The following is a 19,728-nucleotide window of genomic DNA, read 5'->3' on the forward strand; positions in this document are numbered from 1 at the left end:
TTTGATAGTTTAAATAAGGATCACAGAATTCATTATTGGAGAGAACAGAGTGTATTTCGTTATCTCTGTAATATTATTTTACCAAAATTGTAGTTAAAATAGTGAAAATTATGGTAGCTTATATACACACATTATGATTGTAGCAATCCATTGATTAAACAATGGAAAATTTGGGATGGAGTACAACAGTGCATGCTATTCATCCCTTTACCTCCCCCTTGTTTCTCATGTACCTTTACTACTCATCCCATCTGAGATCGATGATCGCTTCAGTCAGGCGTTAGCACCTGGAGATGGCAACAGCCATGTGCGTGTGTGCGTGTGTGTGTGTGTGTGTGTGTGTTTTGCCTGTATGCCACTCAGTGCCTCATCCATGTGGTGAGTAGCATCACATCATCCATGACTACTGTATTTGTTTTTTCCACATACATTGGCTTTTCATCAGAGTGACTGAAAACATTGCATACAGAAGATGAAGGGAAAAAAAGATTTTCCAAAAATTGTTCCCTGTCTTCAAAATTTCATTAGTGATAACAGTATCACTATATGATCCAAGAGCAATGTTGAAAGCATTGAAACTATATATTTTTAACGTTACTACAACATTTTCCGTACTGAAATGGCTTTTCTGTGGGCTCTGATTCCAAATAGTCATGGCAATAAAATGGATATGTGCTCAATTTGTACATGTCACTGCAGAAGATGTTCAGTCAGTTGACACAGCATTGAGGTCTATAAGTTGATTTTCACTTTTCCCATGGTATTATCATTATTATAAAATTATTATTATTATATGTAGCAATGTCATAAGGAAACCAGAAGACAAACGAACTGAAACCATTAAATAATTGTAATGTTTTAGTTCTAATTGGTAGTTCAAATGATGGCTACAAAAGTGATGGAAAAGGCATCTGTTAAACTGAAATTATGTGCATATATGAACATAATGTTTATCAACATACCACTTAGTTATGAGCTGATTAAGGTATCTCGTGTACATCAAGAATAGGAGAGCTCGAATATTTGTTTCTGAAAAATCTGCTACAGGTCAAAAATATTAGTGTTGTAGACAAATAAAAATGTAAGAAGATTCCATACACGCTGTGGACTTCACTTAATGGCCTTGGCAAGAAATATTTGTGTAACATAATTATAGCTCATAGGGAGGAAAAAATAACCAAGTTGAGGTCAAATAAGTTACTGCTAAGTTGGCCATCAGACTGTACAGATGTTTTTTTTCTTATAAGCAATATGGGAAAGTCCAGGAAAATGCAGAATATTAATAATCAAAACTGCTTTGTGACTGTCAAATAAACAATTAAGCTAGCAGTTACCACAAAAATTCAAGTGTCTTCAAAGCAGTGCTGGTTGAAAAACTATTGGTCACACTTAAAAAAAAAAAAAAAAAAAAAAAAAAAAAGTGACTACAGTGTAACTTTATCGCATTCTGAAGGTCACAACATCACACCACAACACACTACATGATGTTATATGCCACGGTGGAAGAGCTTGTGTCCAAACTGTTGTGGTGTGGTAACTGTCTACTACACATATGTGACACCTTCAGTTATGGTAGCAAGTAAATAGTCTTACTATCAAAGTAGCTGGCTACAACATCCCTCTTCTGGGATGGCACATAGGGTTAAAATTGACTCAGCTTGTGCTGACTCCAGTGAGGATGAAGGGGTGTCACCTCCTGGGGCTTTACATCTCAGTGTCCTGTATGGGCAGTTGAGTGAAGCGAGCAGAGTTAGATGGGTCTGTGTGATTGCACTGCGTCTGTCTTCTGGGATGACATAAAGGTTTAAAACTGACTCAGCTTCTGCTGAACCCAGTGAGGATAAAGGGGTGTCAACTCCTGGGGTTTACGTCTCTATGTCCTGTATGGGCAGTTGGGTGAGGAGAGCAGAATGAGATGTGTATGTGTGATTGCACTGCGTCAGTTCACATTTGACACCGGGATCTGTGGGGGTGCAGTTGAGAGATATCAGGACCAGCTGAGTTAGAGGAGAAGTGGGAAACCACTTTATGGTCACTGTAGAGTGATGTTGGTGGGAGCAGTTGCCCCTCCAAAGCAGCAGCAGCTGCTGATGATGATGCTGTGGCTACTGCTGCTGCTATGATGGCAGCAGGGGAGGAAGGATGAGGCAGTGGCTGCCACATAAGTAGTCTTGACTATTAGTCATAAGGGATGGTCGGCATGGATAAAAGTTGGCTCCGCAACTGGTTTTGATGGTACCACCAGTGGAGTCTTTCAGCGTCTAAGTTGTAATGCCTCTGGACACTTATGGTGGTAGTGGGGAGACATCCTGGATGTCAGCTGTAAACTTGCCTCTAAGGAGCAGTGAAGATATGCTGTATGCCATCTCGAGTGAAAAACTCCACAAAGGGTTTGGAGGTGAGCTTGAGGCTGTTAGCAGTTACCAGAGCCCATGGGAGGCCTTTAATTGTGAACACCTGCATGAGTGCTTTAATCATCACCTATGTCGTCGTGGAATACAAGCTGGTGACATGTGGGAACTCTGTGAAAGGGTCCTTGACAATTAGCCACATTGAGTTGAGAAAAGGGCCTGCAAAGTCTACTTGAAACTGGTCACAAGGAGCGGCAGGCTGGTACCAGGATGAAAAATGTGTTGGAGGTGATGCATGCAGGAGAGTGCTGTCAGGATGTGAGCAGGCAAGTGCCTTGATGTATTTGTCAATAGCTGGCCAGTCAGCACAGTGGCAGGCTAAGGTCTTCATCTTTATGACACTCAAATGATCATGTGAAGCAGCATCCGTATGTGGTTCTGGTGCAATGATTGATGCCATGACTAGAAAGTCATTTAAAGTGAATAGACCCTCTGAATGACATGGAAGCATACAAACTCCTGTTGGTCAAATTCTGCATTGACACCAGCCAGGAGTTGGGAAAAAAGTCTGCATTCACATGCTGGCTGCTTATTTTGTATGTGATGGAATACTAATGTGTAGATAAAAAGAAGGCCCAACACTGTAAGGAATGTACAGTTTCACTGAGCAACAATAAGCAAGAGCCTAATAAAGTGAGCAAAGATTTGTGATTGGTCATTCAATGGAGTTTAACATAATAGACATATGTGTGAAATTTGTATACTGAGAACATAATTGTGAGAGCCTAATTTTAAATTTTAGCAAATTTTTGTTGGGCCTTATTTTTTGTTTTGCAAATGAAAGCTATCAGCTGTTCTGGCCCCTCTGCTACCTGGTGTTAAAGGATGATACAGGTACCATGCTGGAAAGCATCTGCGGCAAGAATTGAGGGTTTCATGTGTCAACACGGCACCAAACTAGGTGTCCTTTGTGGTGGTCCATTGAAGAGCGAAAAAACGTCACATGTGATTGACAGACAGGCTTGGACCCCCTTGTTTTGGAGAACACTGAAGGGTTGTGCAATCCGTGCTAATTTTCCATATTAGTCCACCTTGCTCATGATAAATTGTAGTTATTGTTATGTTCTGGGATGGGGATCTACCATCAGTGATTTGTACATGGTGTTTGGTCAGAGTTATCACATTTTTGTTTGTAATGAATCCCAGGTACTTGACTGAACATTGAAAAAAATTACACTTTAGGCCAGCACTTCGTTAGGCAGAAAAAAGTGAGTGCAAGTCTCCAAGATGCTCACAGATCTCAGACCCCATGGTGATTATATTGTTGAGGAAGTGGTGACATGACAAAATATCTCAGATCAGTTGTTCCCGAAAAGAAAGGAAGGAAGATTAGGGTTTAATGTCCCATCAACATCTAGGTTATTAGAGATGATCCAAGTATCTTTGCAAAAAGGCAAGTGCACTAGAAAATTCAAAATGTAGGCATTGGTATTAGTAGACACCAAATGGGGTGTTCAGAAATATCATCTGTTTGGGGTATGGATGTAAAGGTAGTTCCAAGTATGCCTCTGACATATTGATTGGGCAGGATGGGATAGCCAATAAAATGATTAAAACATTATATCACATAGTCGCACCTCCATTAACTCAAATAATCAGGTCATCTTTTGAACAGGGATGTGTTCCTGATATGTTGAGGTATGCAGAATTTAGATCTCTATTCACGAAAGGGTTGAGGGAAAATGTCATCCTATTTCTATCCTAACAGTTCTGCCAGAATGGAGGAAGTACCTACAATGCAAATTCAAAATTTTATTGTGAAAAATGATGATATTCTAAGTAATCAATCTGGATTCCAGCAGGAGAAAAACACTCTGGATACTGTGAACAACTTTATTGAAAAGATAAGCAAAGCATTAGATCAGAGGTGTAAAGTTGCAGGTGTCTTCTGTGATCTTCTAAAAGCCTTTGATTCAGTAAACCATGACTCGCTGATCTACAAATTAGATAAATATAGAAGATTAAGGGCAGTGTTCAGCAGTGTTTTACATCATTCCTGCAGAACAAAAAAACAAAGAGCAACTGTCATTCCAAGGCCAATGCTTTTCCTATTCAATGTAAATATTTCACCCATAAATATAAATTTCGTATCAGTTCCATTTGCAGATGATAATTCTATTTTAATAGAAGCTGATAGTGCAGAAAAAATCCTGACCGTATTGTGAGCACACTCAGTACCCTATAGAAAACTAATTCCAGTTAAATGGGTTGAACATGAACATTGCAAAATCCTGTATGGCACACTTCAAAACCAAACATTCAAAATGTGACGAGCTTAAAGTATAGTATAATAATCAACTTACAGAAGAACTTGATACAGTTAAATTTCTTGTGTTAAAAGTGTAAAAGAACTTAGGATGGAATACACATGTTAACTTCTTATCAAATAAATAAAATAGTTTTGCATCTGGAACGCAAATACTGGCAAATGCTACTGACAAAAATACATAAAAAATAGTGTATCTTACTTATTTTGAAACTGTCATTAGGTGTGGTACAGGTGTGTAAATCAAAGGCTGCTCTCAAAACACAAAATTCATTGAACACTTTCATATATCAGACTAAAATTCTTCAAAATAGGTGCCTTGAGAAGCCACACACCGCTGCCAATGAGATTTCCAGTGCTGGTAAGCTCCCTGGAACTCCCTGGAACAGAATGCTGTTCAAACCCCTTGTCAAAGCCTTTTGGACCACTGTGACACTGTCATACCACTTCCCTTTCAGGTCTCTCTTCATCCAGGGGAGCAAAAAGAAGTCACTGGGGTGAGGTCAGGGCTATAGGGAGGCTGCAGCAGCATTGCCATGTTGAACTGGGTTGAAACTTCAGTGATGGTGGGGCAGGTGTGAATGGTCACATTGCCATGGTGGAGAATCCAGTCGTCTTTCTTCTCCGAGCGGACTCGGCAGACTCGATCCCTCAAACAGCGGACCACTCCAGTATAATACTGACCATTGACAGTGTGCCCAGCAGGCACAAACTCTTTGTGGATCATTCCTTTTATGTCAAAGAAAGCAATGTGCATGCTTTTCACATGTGACTTGCTCATGCAGGCTTTCTTTGGCTTTGATGATGTGGAGGTGTGCCACTCCGAGCTTTGCCTCTTCAGCTCTGGATCATGTTTGAAGACCCAGGTCTCATCACCAGGTTTGGTTTGTAAACATTCAAACATTTCCCGCGAAACAGCCAGGTGCTGCTCCTTCTTTTCATTGGAGAGCACTTTAGGGACAAGTTTCACGCACACTTTTCTCATCATTAGATCTTCCATGAAACACAGTTTGGTGATTCAAACCCACTTCATCTGCAATCATTCTGATGCAGAGACGTTGGTCACTGTTTAAAACTTGACACACTTTGGCCAGATTTTCTTAATTTCTGCTCGTTGAAGGTCTTCCTCAAAATATTCGTGGCCATCTTTGAACCTCTTGTGCCACATGAAAACCATGGTACATGACATGGCGTATTGTTTATAAGCCTCTTGAATCATTTCGAACATTTCTATACTGGTCTTGTTCAGTTTTACACAATATTTGATCAGATACCACTGCTCCAAGAGGCACTGCATTTTGTATGCCAAAATTTCTCAGTGACATTTTGAAACAGTCACTCCCTCCACCTGCGATGTTTTCAGTCCAGCATTTCGCTGGCAAATGCCGATACTTAGCTCACTTAGCCAGCACATCCCCACCCCCACGTGACGCAGGTGGTGAGACTGGTCTGTGCGTGTAGCACTATTCAGGAAAAAATCAGTCTTGAACTTTATTTACACACCCTGTATGGTTTTCTGGGACAGTTCAAGTAACATATCACAGATATTGAAGCTGCAGTAGAAAATTGTTGAATACATGTGTACTGCACAGCAAAAAGAACCTTTCATCCATTATTTCAAAAACTACAAATTCTGTTTCTTCCCTATAAATTTACAAAAATATAGTTTTCTTAGACAGCAGACAAAAATTATTTGAGGAGAATCATTTTAGCCATGCTCCCAATGTGACAAAAACCAGAGAATTTTATGATTCCCTTACACCAGCTGAAATTATATGCACAGACTCCATTGTATATGGTGAAGAAAATATATGATAAATTAATTGGCAAAAACATATGTAATATGAAACCAAATCATCTAAAAAATAAAGCTGCAGAAGTTTTGTGCGAGAAATGTTACTATTTGGTAGAGGAACTCATGAAGGATAAACTGATTATGTGAACTAGATTTCACTTAGTACTAGATTTTTTTCTATGTCAAAACTGTAGGATGAAGTGGTTATTGGCATTGGTTATCTGTTTGTAGTGAAGTTGTACTACAATGTTTGACATGTCTCATGTACTGGATTGATTTTGGTGATGTATGTTACGAGACTAATACATCATAGTTCCATAGAGACTCGCCTTCATTACTGGATTTACAGAACACAATTTGTGAATGAATTTGTGGCCAGATACTGTACCCCCACTGAGGGAATCTCTGCTCTCATAGACCAACACCTTCAACCTATTACCCGGAACCTACCCTCCTATATAAAAGATACCAACCATTTCCTCCACCAACTCTCCACAGTTCCTGTCCCTTTATCACATGGCACTCTGCTCGTCACTGTTGATGCCGCCTCCCTGTACACTAACATTCCTAATGTCCATGGCCTTACTGTTATTGAACACTACCTTTCCCAGTGCCCTATGGATTCCAAATCAACAACCTCCTTCCTAGTCATCATGACCAACAATATCCTCACCCACTATTACTTTGCCTTTGAAGGTGTTACCTACAAACAAATCCGGGGTACGGTTATAGGCACCCACATGGCACCATCGTATGCCAACCAATTCATGGGCTATCTAAATGAACCTCTCCTAAAAACCCAGAATCCTAAACCCCTCACCTGGTTGAGACTCATTGATGACATCTTTGCTATCTGGATCGAAGGTGAGGACACCCTATCCACATTTCTCCAGAACCTCAACAACTTCTCCCCCATTTGCTTCACTTGGTCCTACTCAGCCCAACAAGACACCTTCCTAGATGTTGACCTCCACCTCAAATATGGCTACATCAGTACCTTCGTCCATATAAAACCTACTAACCATCAGCAGTACCTCCACTTTGACAGCTGCCACCCATTCCATACCAAGAAGACCCTTCCATTCAGCCTAGCCACCCATGGTCATCACATCTGCAGTGACGAGCAGTCCATCTCAGAATATACCGAGGGTCTCACTGAAGCCTTCACTGACCGTAATTATCCTCCCAACCTTGTACAAAAACAAATTTCCCGTGCCTTATCTTTCCAGTCTCCAACCACCTCCCAAAGTCCCATTGTCTGGCCAGAGGGGAGCATTCCCCTAATAACTCAGTACCACCCAGGACTGTAGCAACTGAATTACATTCTCCACCAGGGTTTTGATTGCCTCTCGTCGTGCCCTGAAATAAGAAATGTCCAACCCACTATCCTTCCTACACCTCCTACAGTGGTATCCCGACGTCCACTGAACCTACACTATATACTCGTCCATCCTCACACAACCTCTGCTCCCAATCCCTTACCTCATGATGGCTCATACCCCTGTAATAGACCTAGGTGTAAGACCTGTCCCATACATCCTGATACCAACACCTACTCCAGTCAGGTCACTAACATCACTTATCCCATCAAAGGCAGGGCTACTTGTGAAACCAGTCATGTGATTTACAAGCTAAGCTGCAACCACTGTGCTGCATTCTATGTAGGCATGACAACCAACAAGCTATCTGTCCACATGAATGGCCACCGACTACTTGTGGCCAAGAAACAAGTGGAACACCCTGTTGCTGAACACGCTGCCAAACACGATATCCTTCATTTCGATGGCTGCTTCACAGCCTGTGCCATATGGATCCTTCCCACTAACACCAGCTTTCCTAAATTGCGCAGGTGGGAGCTTTTGGCGCAATACATCGTATGTTCCTGTAACCCCCCTAGCCTCAACCTTCATTAGTCACTGTCCTCACCCATCCACCCCCCTCCCTGTTTCCATTCCAGCACTACATAGTCATCATTTCACTACCACACCCAGTCTTTTTATTTCTCTCCTTTTCCACTACTCCCCCCCACCTCTCCCCAGCCCTATGTCTAAATTTCAGCACTTTGCTGTCCGCCACCCCCAACCATACTATCCCTCCCCCTCCTCACCCCAGCCTCCTCCTATCCCCACCCAGTCGCCACTCCCATCACGCACTGGTGCTACTGCTTGCAGTGTGGTTTCAGTTGCCTGAGATTGCAGTCTCTCTCTCTCTCTCTCTCTCTCTCTCTCTCTCTCTCTCCCTCTCTCTCTGTGTGTGTGTGTGTGTGTGTGTGTGTGTGTGTGTGTGTGTTATTGACAATGACCTTAATGGCCAAAAGCTATAATTGTGAGAATCTTTTTGTTGTGCCTATCTGCGACTCGGCATCTCCGCTATATGGTAAGCAGCAACTTTCCGTCTCTAATATTGTTAAGTTTATGAATGAATATAGTTAAGACGTTGGACTCATGATCAGGAAGAGTAGGGTTTTAGATCCCTGTATGGCCATCCAGATTTAGGTTGTCCATGCTTGCCATAAATCATCTCAGAGAAATGTGTGGATTATTTGTTTCAAAATCTATGATTATTTCCTTCCCCCTTTTCATGTCATATTTGAGCATGCTATCCATCTCTAAATACTTTGTTGTCAGTCCAACCAAACTGACTGGAATCATGTGCAACAATCAGATCTTAGAGGGTCTCTTGCAGCACATGATGAAGAGGACTAGATCAGTTGCCAAAATACATAGTGAGCATAGAGTCTTTCCCAGACAATAAAAATTTATGTCTGAGGAACTGTACTAGATATACCTGTATGGTTTGTTGTAAATGGTGGATTAATTCTTGAAGATTTTATGGATACACTTGTAAATGTGCTCTGGCAGCATGAGTTACAGGAATTTCATCCATGAGTTGTGTTTCAGAAAGGTGGTGCAGTGCCACACTTTGGAGTTACTTTTTCACTAGTTCTAGGATGAAACTTTTGTGGACAGATGGGTCAATGGATGATCCAGTATCATGGCATCACACTCACCATACATAACCCATCTTGTATCTTTTGTATGGGATTATGTTAAGGATAAAGTGTTCATGTTGCCACTTCTTGATATGCAGTCTCTTATCAATACAAAATTCTATACAGGTTGCAATGGAAGAGATATTGGCAAAGATATGGTCAGAAATTAAGTATCATCTAGGTGCTTTTCGGGCAACAAAGAGAGCATGTATGGAAGTGTATCCATAAAAAACTGAGTTAAGTTACCATTTGCAACAAACCATATAGCTGTATCTTGCATAATTTCCTAGAAATAAATTTTTGTAACCAGGGAACGACTTTAGGCTCACCCTGTATGCATCTATCATCTTCAACCTGGCAGTATACTGGAGAGTGTACCTCCTGTGTATCACCCTGGAAAATCTTAGGCCTCACATATTTCTTGTGTTTGCCAAATGATAGCATTGTTGTTCAATTTTTTAGGGTAGCATTATGACAATTATGCTGCCAGTAAACATTTGTGAAAGCAGCCAAAGGAATCTATTGCAGATACAGTAATATGCAGTGTTCTGTTTCAGAACGTACTCTGTGACGTGCATGATTTTTATTCCTCCATGACGACACAAGTAATTCTCCTCCGTGTTTTTTTCATTAGTGTTAATTTATTTGTTTCTAGTTTTTATTTATTCTTCCTACACCTCTCTTTTTAGGTTGTCTTCATTTTTCCTATTCTGTTGCATGTTGCTTGTAATGATTATTAATGTCTTACTCATGTGTGTTTTTTTTTATTCAAGTTTCTCTCCTTTTAATCTTCAAATTGTAAACTTTACTTGATATCAGTTATAATTTTAGATTTTGGTTGCCATCTGAGCATGTCATACTACCTCTCCCTCAGCCCAGAAGTAGGCTTTTTTTGTGTCTAGCCATTTTAAAGATACATTTCCTTCTACCCATTTTGGCATATTTACCACCTGAAACGAACTCAAGTTCTGAAAAGTAGTTAATTTTATTATCTCTTATTTGTAAGTGCTTGGCAAAACGTGATGACATTATTAAATAGGAAACACTCCCTTAACATTCTAGAAAATTATATTTATCTGGTCACCAAATAAATTTAATTTTGCAGAACATTTCGGAACTATTTCCTATTTAATATGAATTATAGTTTAATTTATTCTGTACTTGAGATTTATCCATCTAGTTATACCTCACTGTAGGAAAGAATACAAGGATTTCTATTGTCAAAATCTATTTATATTGTGATGTTAGTTTTTACTGATTTATTCTATGTCTACAGTCTTCTAACTGTAGATTATGTGGGTCTAAATGTATTTAAGCACTGTGTTCCGAGAATTTTGCAGCATTCCACTTTGATGTCTAATGAATTAGTTCAACTGCTCCACATGCTTACAAACTCCATTAAAGAAAAGTTCTTAAAATAGAGGAAAAAGTCCCTAAGCTTTATACACAGTGTTTTCAACACATACGATCCATGGTGTTCTGTCACTAAAACGAAATAAGGAGTTATGAATGTCCTAATGTGAACTGTTGTTGTTTTCTTCTTCAGTCTTAAGCTTGATTTGATGCAGCTACCCACACTAATTTACCATGCGTAAACCTCTTAATCTCTACATAACTACTGCAACATAGATTCATTTGAACCTGCTTACTGTAGTTAAGCCTTCTGTTTCCCGCAGACAACTATCTAGTTAGGACAACCACAGCTATGAGTAGTCATCTTGGGTGTTAATAACCACTTCAACTGTATTTAATCCTTTATTATTGGATTGCTACTGGTTTTTTGGCACTAAAAAATGAAGATGTGGCTTTTAGTGCCACAAAACTGATCGTGATCGAATAATAAAAGACTGATTACAGCTGAAGTGGTTATTAAGACCCAAGTTGTCTTTTGCCTCCTCCTACAGTTTTTACCACCTGTCCCCTCCTACCACCTTCACATCCCAACACACATGCTCTTTCCTCCATGACCAAAGCCAATAATAGCTAAATATATTTAAACATGAAAATACTGAAAGTTTCTCCCTAAGAATTAGGCAGAAAGCCCTCCTGTAGCAGCAACAAAGGATAAGATTTTGCTAAGAAACCTGCATGTCTAAGGATCTAAAGTAGCTGGTTTATCCTAAATACTCCAGCACTTTCTATTTCCATGCAGAGCAATGAATAGCGGCAAAAAAAAAAAAATATCCAGTATTGTGAGATGATGATGTAATATTCTAATAGCAATATAGAGAAAACTTATATGTTGTACTTGATAAAGGAATACTTGAAGAGGTCCACACTTGTTATTAGGAAAGTTGTCCAAGAAGTTCTGCTTATTATTAAACAAAGAAATAAAAAAGCTAACAGAGGCTATGAGACATACCATATAAGAACTTCTTGGGTTAGCAATTTAAATTATCTTGCATAGTACTTACATGCATGTCTGAGTGAATAGATGCTGTTGACAGTCCACAGCTGTACAGAATACTTTGAAATTAATTTGTTTACTGCAGATTCCTTGACATCAGCACAGTACTAGAGGATAAAATCTTATTAGAGCAAGAAATGAAAAGCCTGAGGCAACATTTTTCCCAGAGTTGTATATACACACAATCAATGTTGTAGTCACAACTGTGAAATTCCCTTTTCCTTGTATAACCTATAGATCACTACTTACTCAGGGTGAGATCTGAAATTGTGAACATCTTTGTGCCAAGATGTTTGCATTGAATTCCTGGGTGCTGAAAAGTATTCTTGCATGGTAACCGTGCATATTAATGTTTTCATCTGTCTTCTCTCTTCCCAGATGCATACACATGGTGTAGCAATTCAGAAGATCATCATATGTGTCTGAATCTTGTACACTTGCTTATGTCTTCGTGTACATTTAAAATTCACTCTATGTTTAATCCAGCCACAAGTAACCTTCACCAGCTATACGATGAACATCTTGTCCTCAAATTGTTCACAGTATTAAATAACTTTAGTCACAATGTATGTATACAGGGTGTTACAAAAAGGTACGGCCAAACTTTCAGGAAACATTCCTCACACACAAATAAAGAAAAGATGATATGTGGACATGTGTCCGGAAACGCTTAATTTCCATGTTAGAGCTCATTTTAGTTTTGTCAGTATGTACTGTACTTCCTCGATTCACCGCCGGTTGGCCCAATTGAGGAAGGTAATGTTGACTTTGGTGCTTGTGCTGACATGCGACTCATTGCTCTACAGTACTAGCATCAAGCACATCAGTACGTAGCATCAACAGGTTAGTGTTCATCACGAACGCGGTTTTGCAGTCAGTGCAATGTTTACAAATGCGGAGTTGGCAGATGCCCATTTGATGTATGGATTAGCAAGGGGAAATAGCCATGGCGCGGTACGTTTGTATCAAGACAGATTTCCAGAACGAAGGTGTCCCGACAGGAAGACGTTTGAAGCAATTGATCGGCGTCTTAGGGTGCATGGAACATTTCAGCCTATGACTCGCGACTGGGGAAGACCTAGAACGACGAGGACACCTGCAATGGACGAAGCAATTCTTCGTGCAGTTGACGATAACCCTAATGTCAGCGTCAGAGAAATTGCTACTGTACAAGGTAACATTGACCATGTCACTGTATGGAGAGTGCTACGGGAGAACCAGTTGTTTCCGTACCATATACAGTGTGTGCAGGCACTATCAGCAGCTGATTGGCCTCCACGGGTACACTTCTGCGAATGGTTCATCCAACAACGTGTCAATCCTCATTTCAGTGCAAATGTTCTCTTTACGGATGAGGCTTCATTCCAATGTGATCAAATTGTAAATTTTCACAATCAACATATGTGAGCTGACGAGAATCCACATGCAATTGTGCAATCACATCATCAACACAGATTTTCTGTGAACGTTTGGGCAGGCATTGTTGGTGATGTCTTGATTGGGCCCCATGTTCTTCCACCTACGCTCAATGGAGCATGTTATCATGATTTCATACAGGATACTCTACCTGTGCTGCTAGAACATGTGTCTTTACAAGTACGACACAACATGTGGTTCATGCACGATGGAGCTCCTGCACATTTCCGTCGAATTGTTCGTACGCTTCTCAATAACAGATTCGGTGACCGATGGATTGGTAGAGGCGGACCAATTCCATGGCCTCCACGCTCTCCTGACCTCAACCCTCTTGTCTTTCATTTATGGGGGCATTTGAAAGCTCTTGTGTACGCAACCCCGGTACCAAATGTAGAGACTCTTTGTGCTCATATTGTGTACGGCTGTGATACGATACGCCATTCTCCAGGGCTGCATCAGAGCATCAGGGATTCCATGCGATGGAGGGTGGATGCATGTATCCTCGCTAACGGAGGATATTTTGAACATTTCCTGTAACAAAGTGTTTGAAGTCACGCTGGTACGTTCTGTTGCTGTGTGTTTCCATTCCATGATTAATGTGATTTGAAGAGAAGTAATAAAATGAGCTCTACCATGGAAAGTAAGCGTTTCCGGACACATGTCCACATAACATATTTTCTTTCTTTGTGTGTGAGGAATGTTTCCTGAAAGTTTGGCCGTACCTTTTTGTAACACCCTGTATATGTGTGTATGTAAGTATGCGTCTCACATAATGGGCACCTCTTACTGCTCCATGCTACTGCTTCATGCAATCACAAAAATGAATTACATGCACTAGTTAAAAAAGTTAAATAACTATAGTTTGAGAGATGTAAATGATGGATCAAATGTAAATGTCTGTAGAGAAGCTAACATTAGGCACAAACAGCACAACATTAATCAGGACCTCATAAAGCAACATATGAGGGATATGTTGGGTTTGTGATAGAAGAAGAGAATTTACGTACAAGATGTCAAAAACTGGTGCAGAAGAGACATAGAAAGAAATTAAAAATACAATTGAATCTTTAACTTTTGGATTTTCTGAAATACTTCCATCAGGAGAAAACAAAATTTGAAGAACGAGGACAGGAAATAACTCACACACAGATGAAATGTCTACAAGCACATATAAAAATATGATGGTCACTATCTTTCAAAACTAATTACATCTTTGTGCACTAAAGTAAAGGAAAGAATGAAAGTTCAAAAGAAGCCATTCATTATATTTACACTTTTTAAGTAAAACATAGTTACAAGTATTTTTGTTTCATTATCACAATAACAGAAATTTCATAAAGAAGACAATAAAGAAAATAAAAATAATTGCTTACATGCTTGCTTGATGTTTGGCACACATAGAAACATGTAACAGAACAGATATGTTACCAGCCTCCAAGCCACCATTTTTTTTCTTTTTTTTTTTTCTTTTTCTTGTTTACATACGTAATACAACACAAACAGATATCCATACTTTGTGTGACTCTGTGTTTGATAGTGTATACTTAAACCAGAAAAAGAGCGGTAGGTTGAAAGCCGGTGATCTCTCTGTGCTGTTGCATGTTTCTATGCATAATATTAATCAGCTATGGGTGAGGGCTGCCTTTCCTCACTTTTGGTTGTTTTGTTAGCTTTACACTATGTTTAACTAACAGAAGTACAACAGTTATAATATTACAGATCATTTTTGTCCCTGTTTAGGTTTCTTAGGAGTATACCTAGCTGGGTATGTGCTGGAGACAACAAAGAGTTGGGAAGCAGTGTTCCAGACAACTGCTGCAATAAATTTAATTGGTTGTGTTATGTACGTAATATTTGGAAGTGGAGATTCCATTGTGTGATGTTGCCAGAAGCTTTTAATGAACAAAGTATTCAATATTGTAACACTAATACAAACCAGAAGAAATAGAATTCATGGTCCAGTCTCAGTGCCATTCATTAAAATTTTATGTCAGTTGAATGGGTTTCACAGACTTCTCCACTTCAGGAAGTGTATGACTGGCATGCAGATTATAAATGGAAAGTTAATTGGACAAGCAAATCAGACTACCAGTATTCACTAAGACTTAAATGGTACTATAATTGTTAGGTAGGCTCAGAGACTGAACTCTTAAAGTTTGGGTGTCAACAGATGAGAGAAGGACCTAAGGAAGTCAATGCCTACTTGCCTACATTTTCTGGTGCTCCCAAGTACTGTATGTAGATTTATGATTGTGTGCTTGGCTTCAGGCTGCCAGAAAGTAATCATGGTACTCAATCTCTCAAACTTCAGTTGCTGACAGACAAAAATTTCAAATGGGCCTACTGTCTAGACCAGAGCTGAGGACGTGAGCTGCCCGCGGGCTTTTGTATCACCTTTTGTCTTGTGGGCATGATGCATGTGCAGCGATCTCTTACTCATGAACAGGACTGCCAATAATACACAATTGACAGCTCGAGTTTGTATTGACATTAGTATCCTTTGCATTGTCATAATTATCACAGTATGACAATGTAATGAATACTTACAAGCCAATATAACATGTACATAGTACTTTCAGAAGTGTTGCCTTAAAAACCAATCTTCTGTTATAGAAAAGTGCCATGGAATGAAAAAGTAATAATAGTTGCTTTGTAACAATTCTGTCAGAGAGAAAAGCAAATGAATTTATACAAGTGTGCAGGCATTTTTGTCTCTTAAGACTTTGGATGTTTTCATGGTAGTTGGGAGGGGAAAAAAGAAAGAAAATGTTCAGAAACAACACCGACACAACTAGCCTACTTTACAAAAATATGGCACATCGCCATAATCAGACCCCAGCTCTGCCAAGAAGGATTTAAAACTGCTGATGCCCTAAACCATGCTATTTCAATTTATTAACTGTTTGTACAACAATGTCCATGACATGACTTATTTCAGCACATTTTGCCAGCAGATCAGTGTGAGTTGGGATGCTTTGTATTGCTGGTATTTTCTGCTGGATACCAACTTCTTTCACCAGTTTGTTATTAAAGCAACTACACCAGACTTTTGACCACTCGTTGCAGGAGCTCCACCTGTTGCAATCAACAAAGATTTCCTCTACAGGAGTCATATTTGTCATCAAGGTTTCCTAAGTAAAAAAGTATGTCATCACCCATGGTTGTATCATGCATTGGCACTAAATCAAGGAGTTCCTTCATCAAGTTGAACTCAGTGTCAACACCTCGTACAAGTACTGCAAGCTGAGTGTCATGTGTTACATCTGTGATTTCATACAAAACCAGAGAGAGAGGGAGGGGGGATCTGTAGTCTTATCTTGGTCACATTTCCACTTAATTTGGTATTTCTTTTATGCATCTGCACACTGTTCTCCATGAAAGGGGAACTCTTCTGAAAACTGGAAGAGTCTCAGGACACAAGATTGTTGTGGCAGTAACAAAACACTGTTCAACAAGGTCTCCATTGCTGAAGCGACATGCTGTTTTGGTTATTTTAAGAGATATGTGATAGCTCACTCTCAATACACCATCATGTTGGGTGATACGGTTCTCTTCATGTAAACACGTTAAAAGGGAGAAGTAAAATCGAGGGTAAAATTATGTAATACTTTATAAATAATGGTAACATTTTCAAGAAATGACATATATTCATATGAACTTTCTCTCTTTCCTGTTTTGGGTCAAGAAGTTTGGCCTTCCTTTCCACAATACCCAAAGCGATTACAAATTTATCATGTGGGTTGAAGTATAAGGATTCAATTGATTTTCATTTTGAGGGTCTTAATCTCTCATCAGCCATTTTATTCTCATTAATTTTGTCCTACCACGAACACCAAAGAAACTTCGATACTGATAACACTAATAACACCAAATTAACAGGCTCACCTTGCAACGTGAGCACCAATAACAAATGAGGGATGTTAGCAGAGAGGTGGAGGAGGAACTGCTGGCTGACAGCACTCATGGGCAAACAGTTTGGGCCCTCATGGACACCCATGCTCACCATAGCACTTTGGCTGCCCTTGGTCAAGACTGTTGTCTTTCTTTGACAATTCAGTATTAAATTCAAAACAATGTGGTCATCGTTATATGTATGTATTTGTGTTATATCTACTGTGAGCATTGCATCAATTACCTCTCTAATGGAAGAGTCATTTTTCCCCCTCAGTTATAGTACCCTTATTTAAATGTATTAGCTGTCAATTTCTGTTTCTCAAATATATTTAAAAAATCGCTTTCTATTTACGCATGTTTCTCTCAGCAACTTCCATTCACAAAAAATTATAATCTAATCTGTAGTTTTGTTCTCAACACGCTATGATTTTTATTGTTAGAGATATGGTGGTGAGGTTTTTTTTTTTTTTTAGGCGGGGGAGGGGGGGGGGGAGCATTCCATGATTGAATTCAATTTATACTGTTAAAGGAGTAACTTTTATAGCACCTTTTTGTTGTATTCAAATTATTATTTGTTCCTACATGAGAGTATTGTACATTTTTTAATATTCTTACCAATATGGAACATCAGAAGATATACTCTTCAATAACTGCATGATATGCAGAAGGAAAGCATGAATGCTGTGATATTTCCACAACAGAGCTTACATGTCTGTGATAAAATGTAACATTCCAAATGAATTACATATAACAAAAATAATACCTGTTAAAACGTGATTTGATTTTATTTTATGTAAGTATTATTGTTCATCTTGAGGATGAACTGAAATTGTCTATAATAGTTATAATGTGAAAAAAAAACTTTATCTGATTCATTTTCATAATGATTGTTGTTGGTCAGTTTGTTTACCATGTGAAGAATGTGGGTCATGTTTATTGTTCACTTATAAAGTGTTATTAGTTAGTAATTATTATGTTAAAAATATAAAATATTTAAGGCTTTGTCAGAAAATAAGTCTCTTTTAATCTAACTCTTGAAATGTTATGTGGTAAACAGATTCCACTGAAACTCCTTATTAACGCTCTATAACAAATGACGTGTGCTGCTTCAGCTAAAGATGTCCATCATTGAGGGCCCTATTAACCAAAGCAATTGGGAGAAGAATGTTTAGTGCCATTAATGTAGATTGCGTAGAAAATACAGTTGTCTGCTTCTCTGTCTCAGAATCAGTTTCATGAGTTCTGTTGTTTTGAAAGACTTATGCCAGGCCATTGAAACTCATGTAATAATAAGAATAAGAATGATTTATTGATATCTTTGGGTTCTGTTTTCCCTTTATTTCACCTGACGCATATAATAATGACCACTTGAAGACTGTTCTCTGACATACTCTACATCTCTCTTAATCTGTCTCCCCCATCACCACCACTCTTGCTCTCCTTCATAGCTCACTGTCATTGCTTTGCTATTTCTGCCTTGTACTGTTCTATTTTTCCCTCCACAATTTTATACCTACCAAAAATGAATTCTGTAGTTTGCCAATGGCTTGCTGGCTGTAGCGAACATAGTTTTATTTGTTTATTATTTAGTTCACTACGATAAAGATTACCAGAGTAATTGAGTTGAAATATATGTTCTACTCAGTGTAATCTGTTAACCAGTCATTTCATCGACATCTAGACAGATTTTTTTCCCAAAGTGTATTTGAGATTCAATTTTTGTTTCCAGCTTGTCTTTTAAAAGATGTGTTTGTTGACATGAAATATACTCTTGGTTAAAAATTTAGTACTGTGTTGCACACATTTTGTGATGTTTCTTTGTAAAGCAGTTTAATGACAAATATTATTCATCATTCTGCAAGAAAAGTTGATTGATTCAGTGATATGATACTAGACTGGCACATTTTTTTGACAAAATGAATGCTTTTAAGAAGACAAGGTAAACCTATCATATGACAATTTCTTCTCTGTTGCATCTTGGACACTTTCTAACTTTTCTGTATGTTAATAAGGTAAATTAGAAATATGCTGTTTGTTCTTTTAGCAGTATTTGCCATCCTGTCATGCCTTTTTTATTATTTTCTGATGTCTTTTTTCCTATCATTGTCTGAATGTACATGAAAAGTATTATTATTAAACAGTTTATTACAATATAAAATCAAGGGAGCTTCCTTACTTATGATGTTAATATTGCCCACTTTCAGCGTAAATAGAAATGTGTTAATGTACTTTCCCTAGGTGGAAAGTTACACCTTCAATATTTTTATTTGTAACTAATTATCAGTAAAATGGAATTCACAGTAGCCAGTTTAATGAAGTTGACTGCTAAGAATAATTTGCTTACCAGAGCAAACAGAATTTCTTGGCCTTGAAGCAAAAAACTGTTTTTTTTTCCCTTCAAAGAAAAAGTTCATTTATTTTTGACATTTATCTTTTTAGGTCAATACAATTTGTCCACATTTTTCCATCCACATTTTAATTCAGTCTCAATTTAGTAAATAATCAGTGTTAGATCAGGGAAGTGATGCTGTCAGTATATTCTCAATT

The 19,728-nt window shown here is 38.7% G+C and overlaps 1 protein-coding gene across 1 annotated transcript in view; it reads left to right on the forward strand.

The window, feature by feature from the left end:
• Positions 1-17,626, forward strand: part of LOC126237268 (solute carrier family 17 member 9) — a 102,228-nt gene extending 84,602 nt beyond the window's left edge. The window contains exon 8 of the mRNA XM_049947196.1: positions 15,028-17,626. Coding sequence (XP_049803153.1) covers positions 15,028-15,167 — 140 coding nt within the window. The 3' untranslated portion in view covers positions 15,168-17,626. The remainder of the gene's footprint in view (positions 1-15,027) is intronic.
• Positions 17,627-19,728: the final 2,102 nt, after the last annotated feature.

This window comes from Schistocerca nitens, chromosome 2 (genome assembly GCF_023898315.1).
Source record: "Schistocerca nitens isolate TAMUIC-IGC-003100 chromosome 2, iqSchNite1.1, whole genome shotgun sequence".
Lineage (NCBI taxonomy): Eukaryota > Metazoa > Arthropoda > Insecta > Orthoptera > Acrididae > Schistocerca > Schistocerca nitens.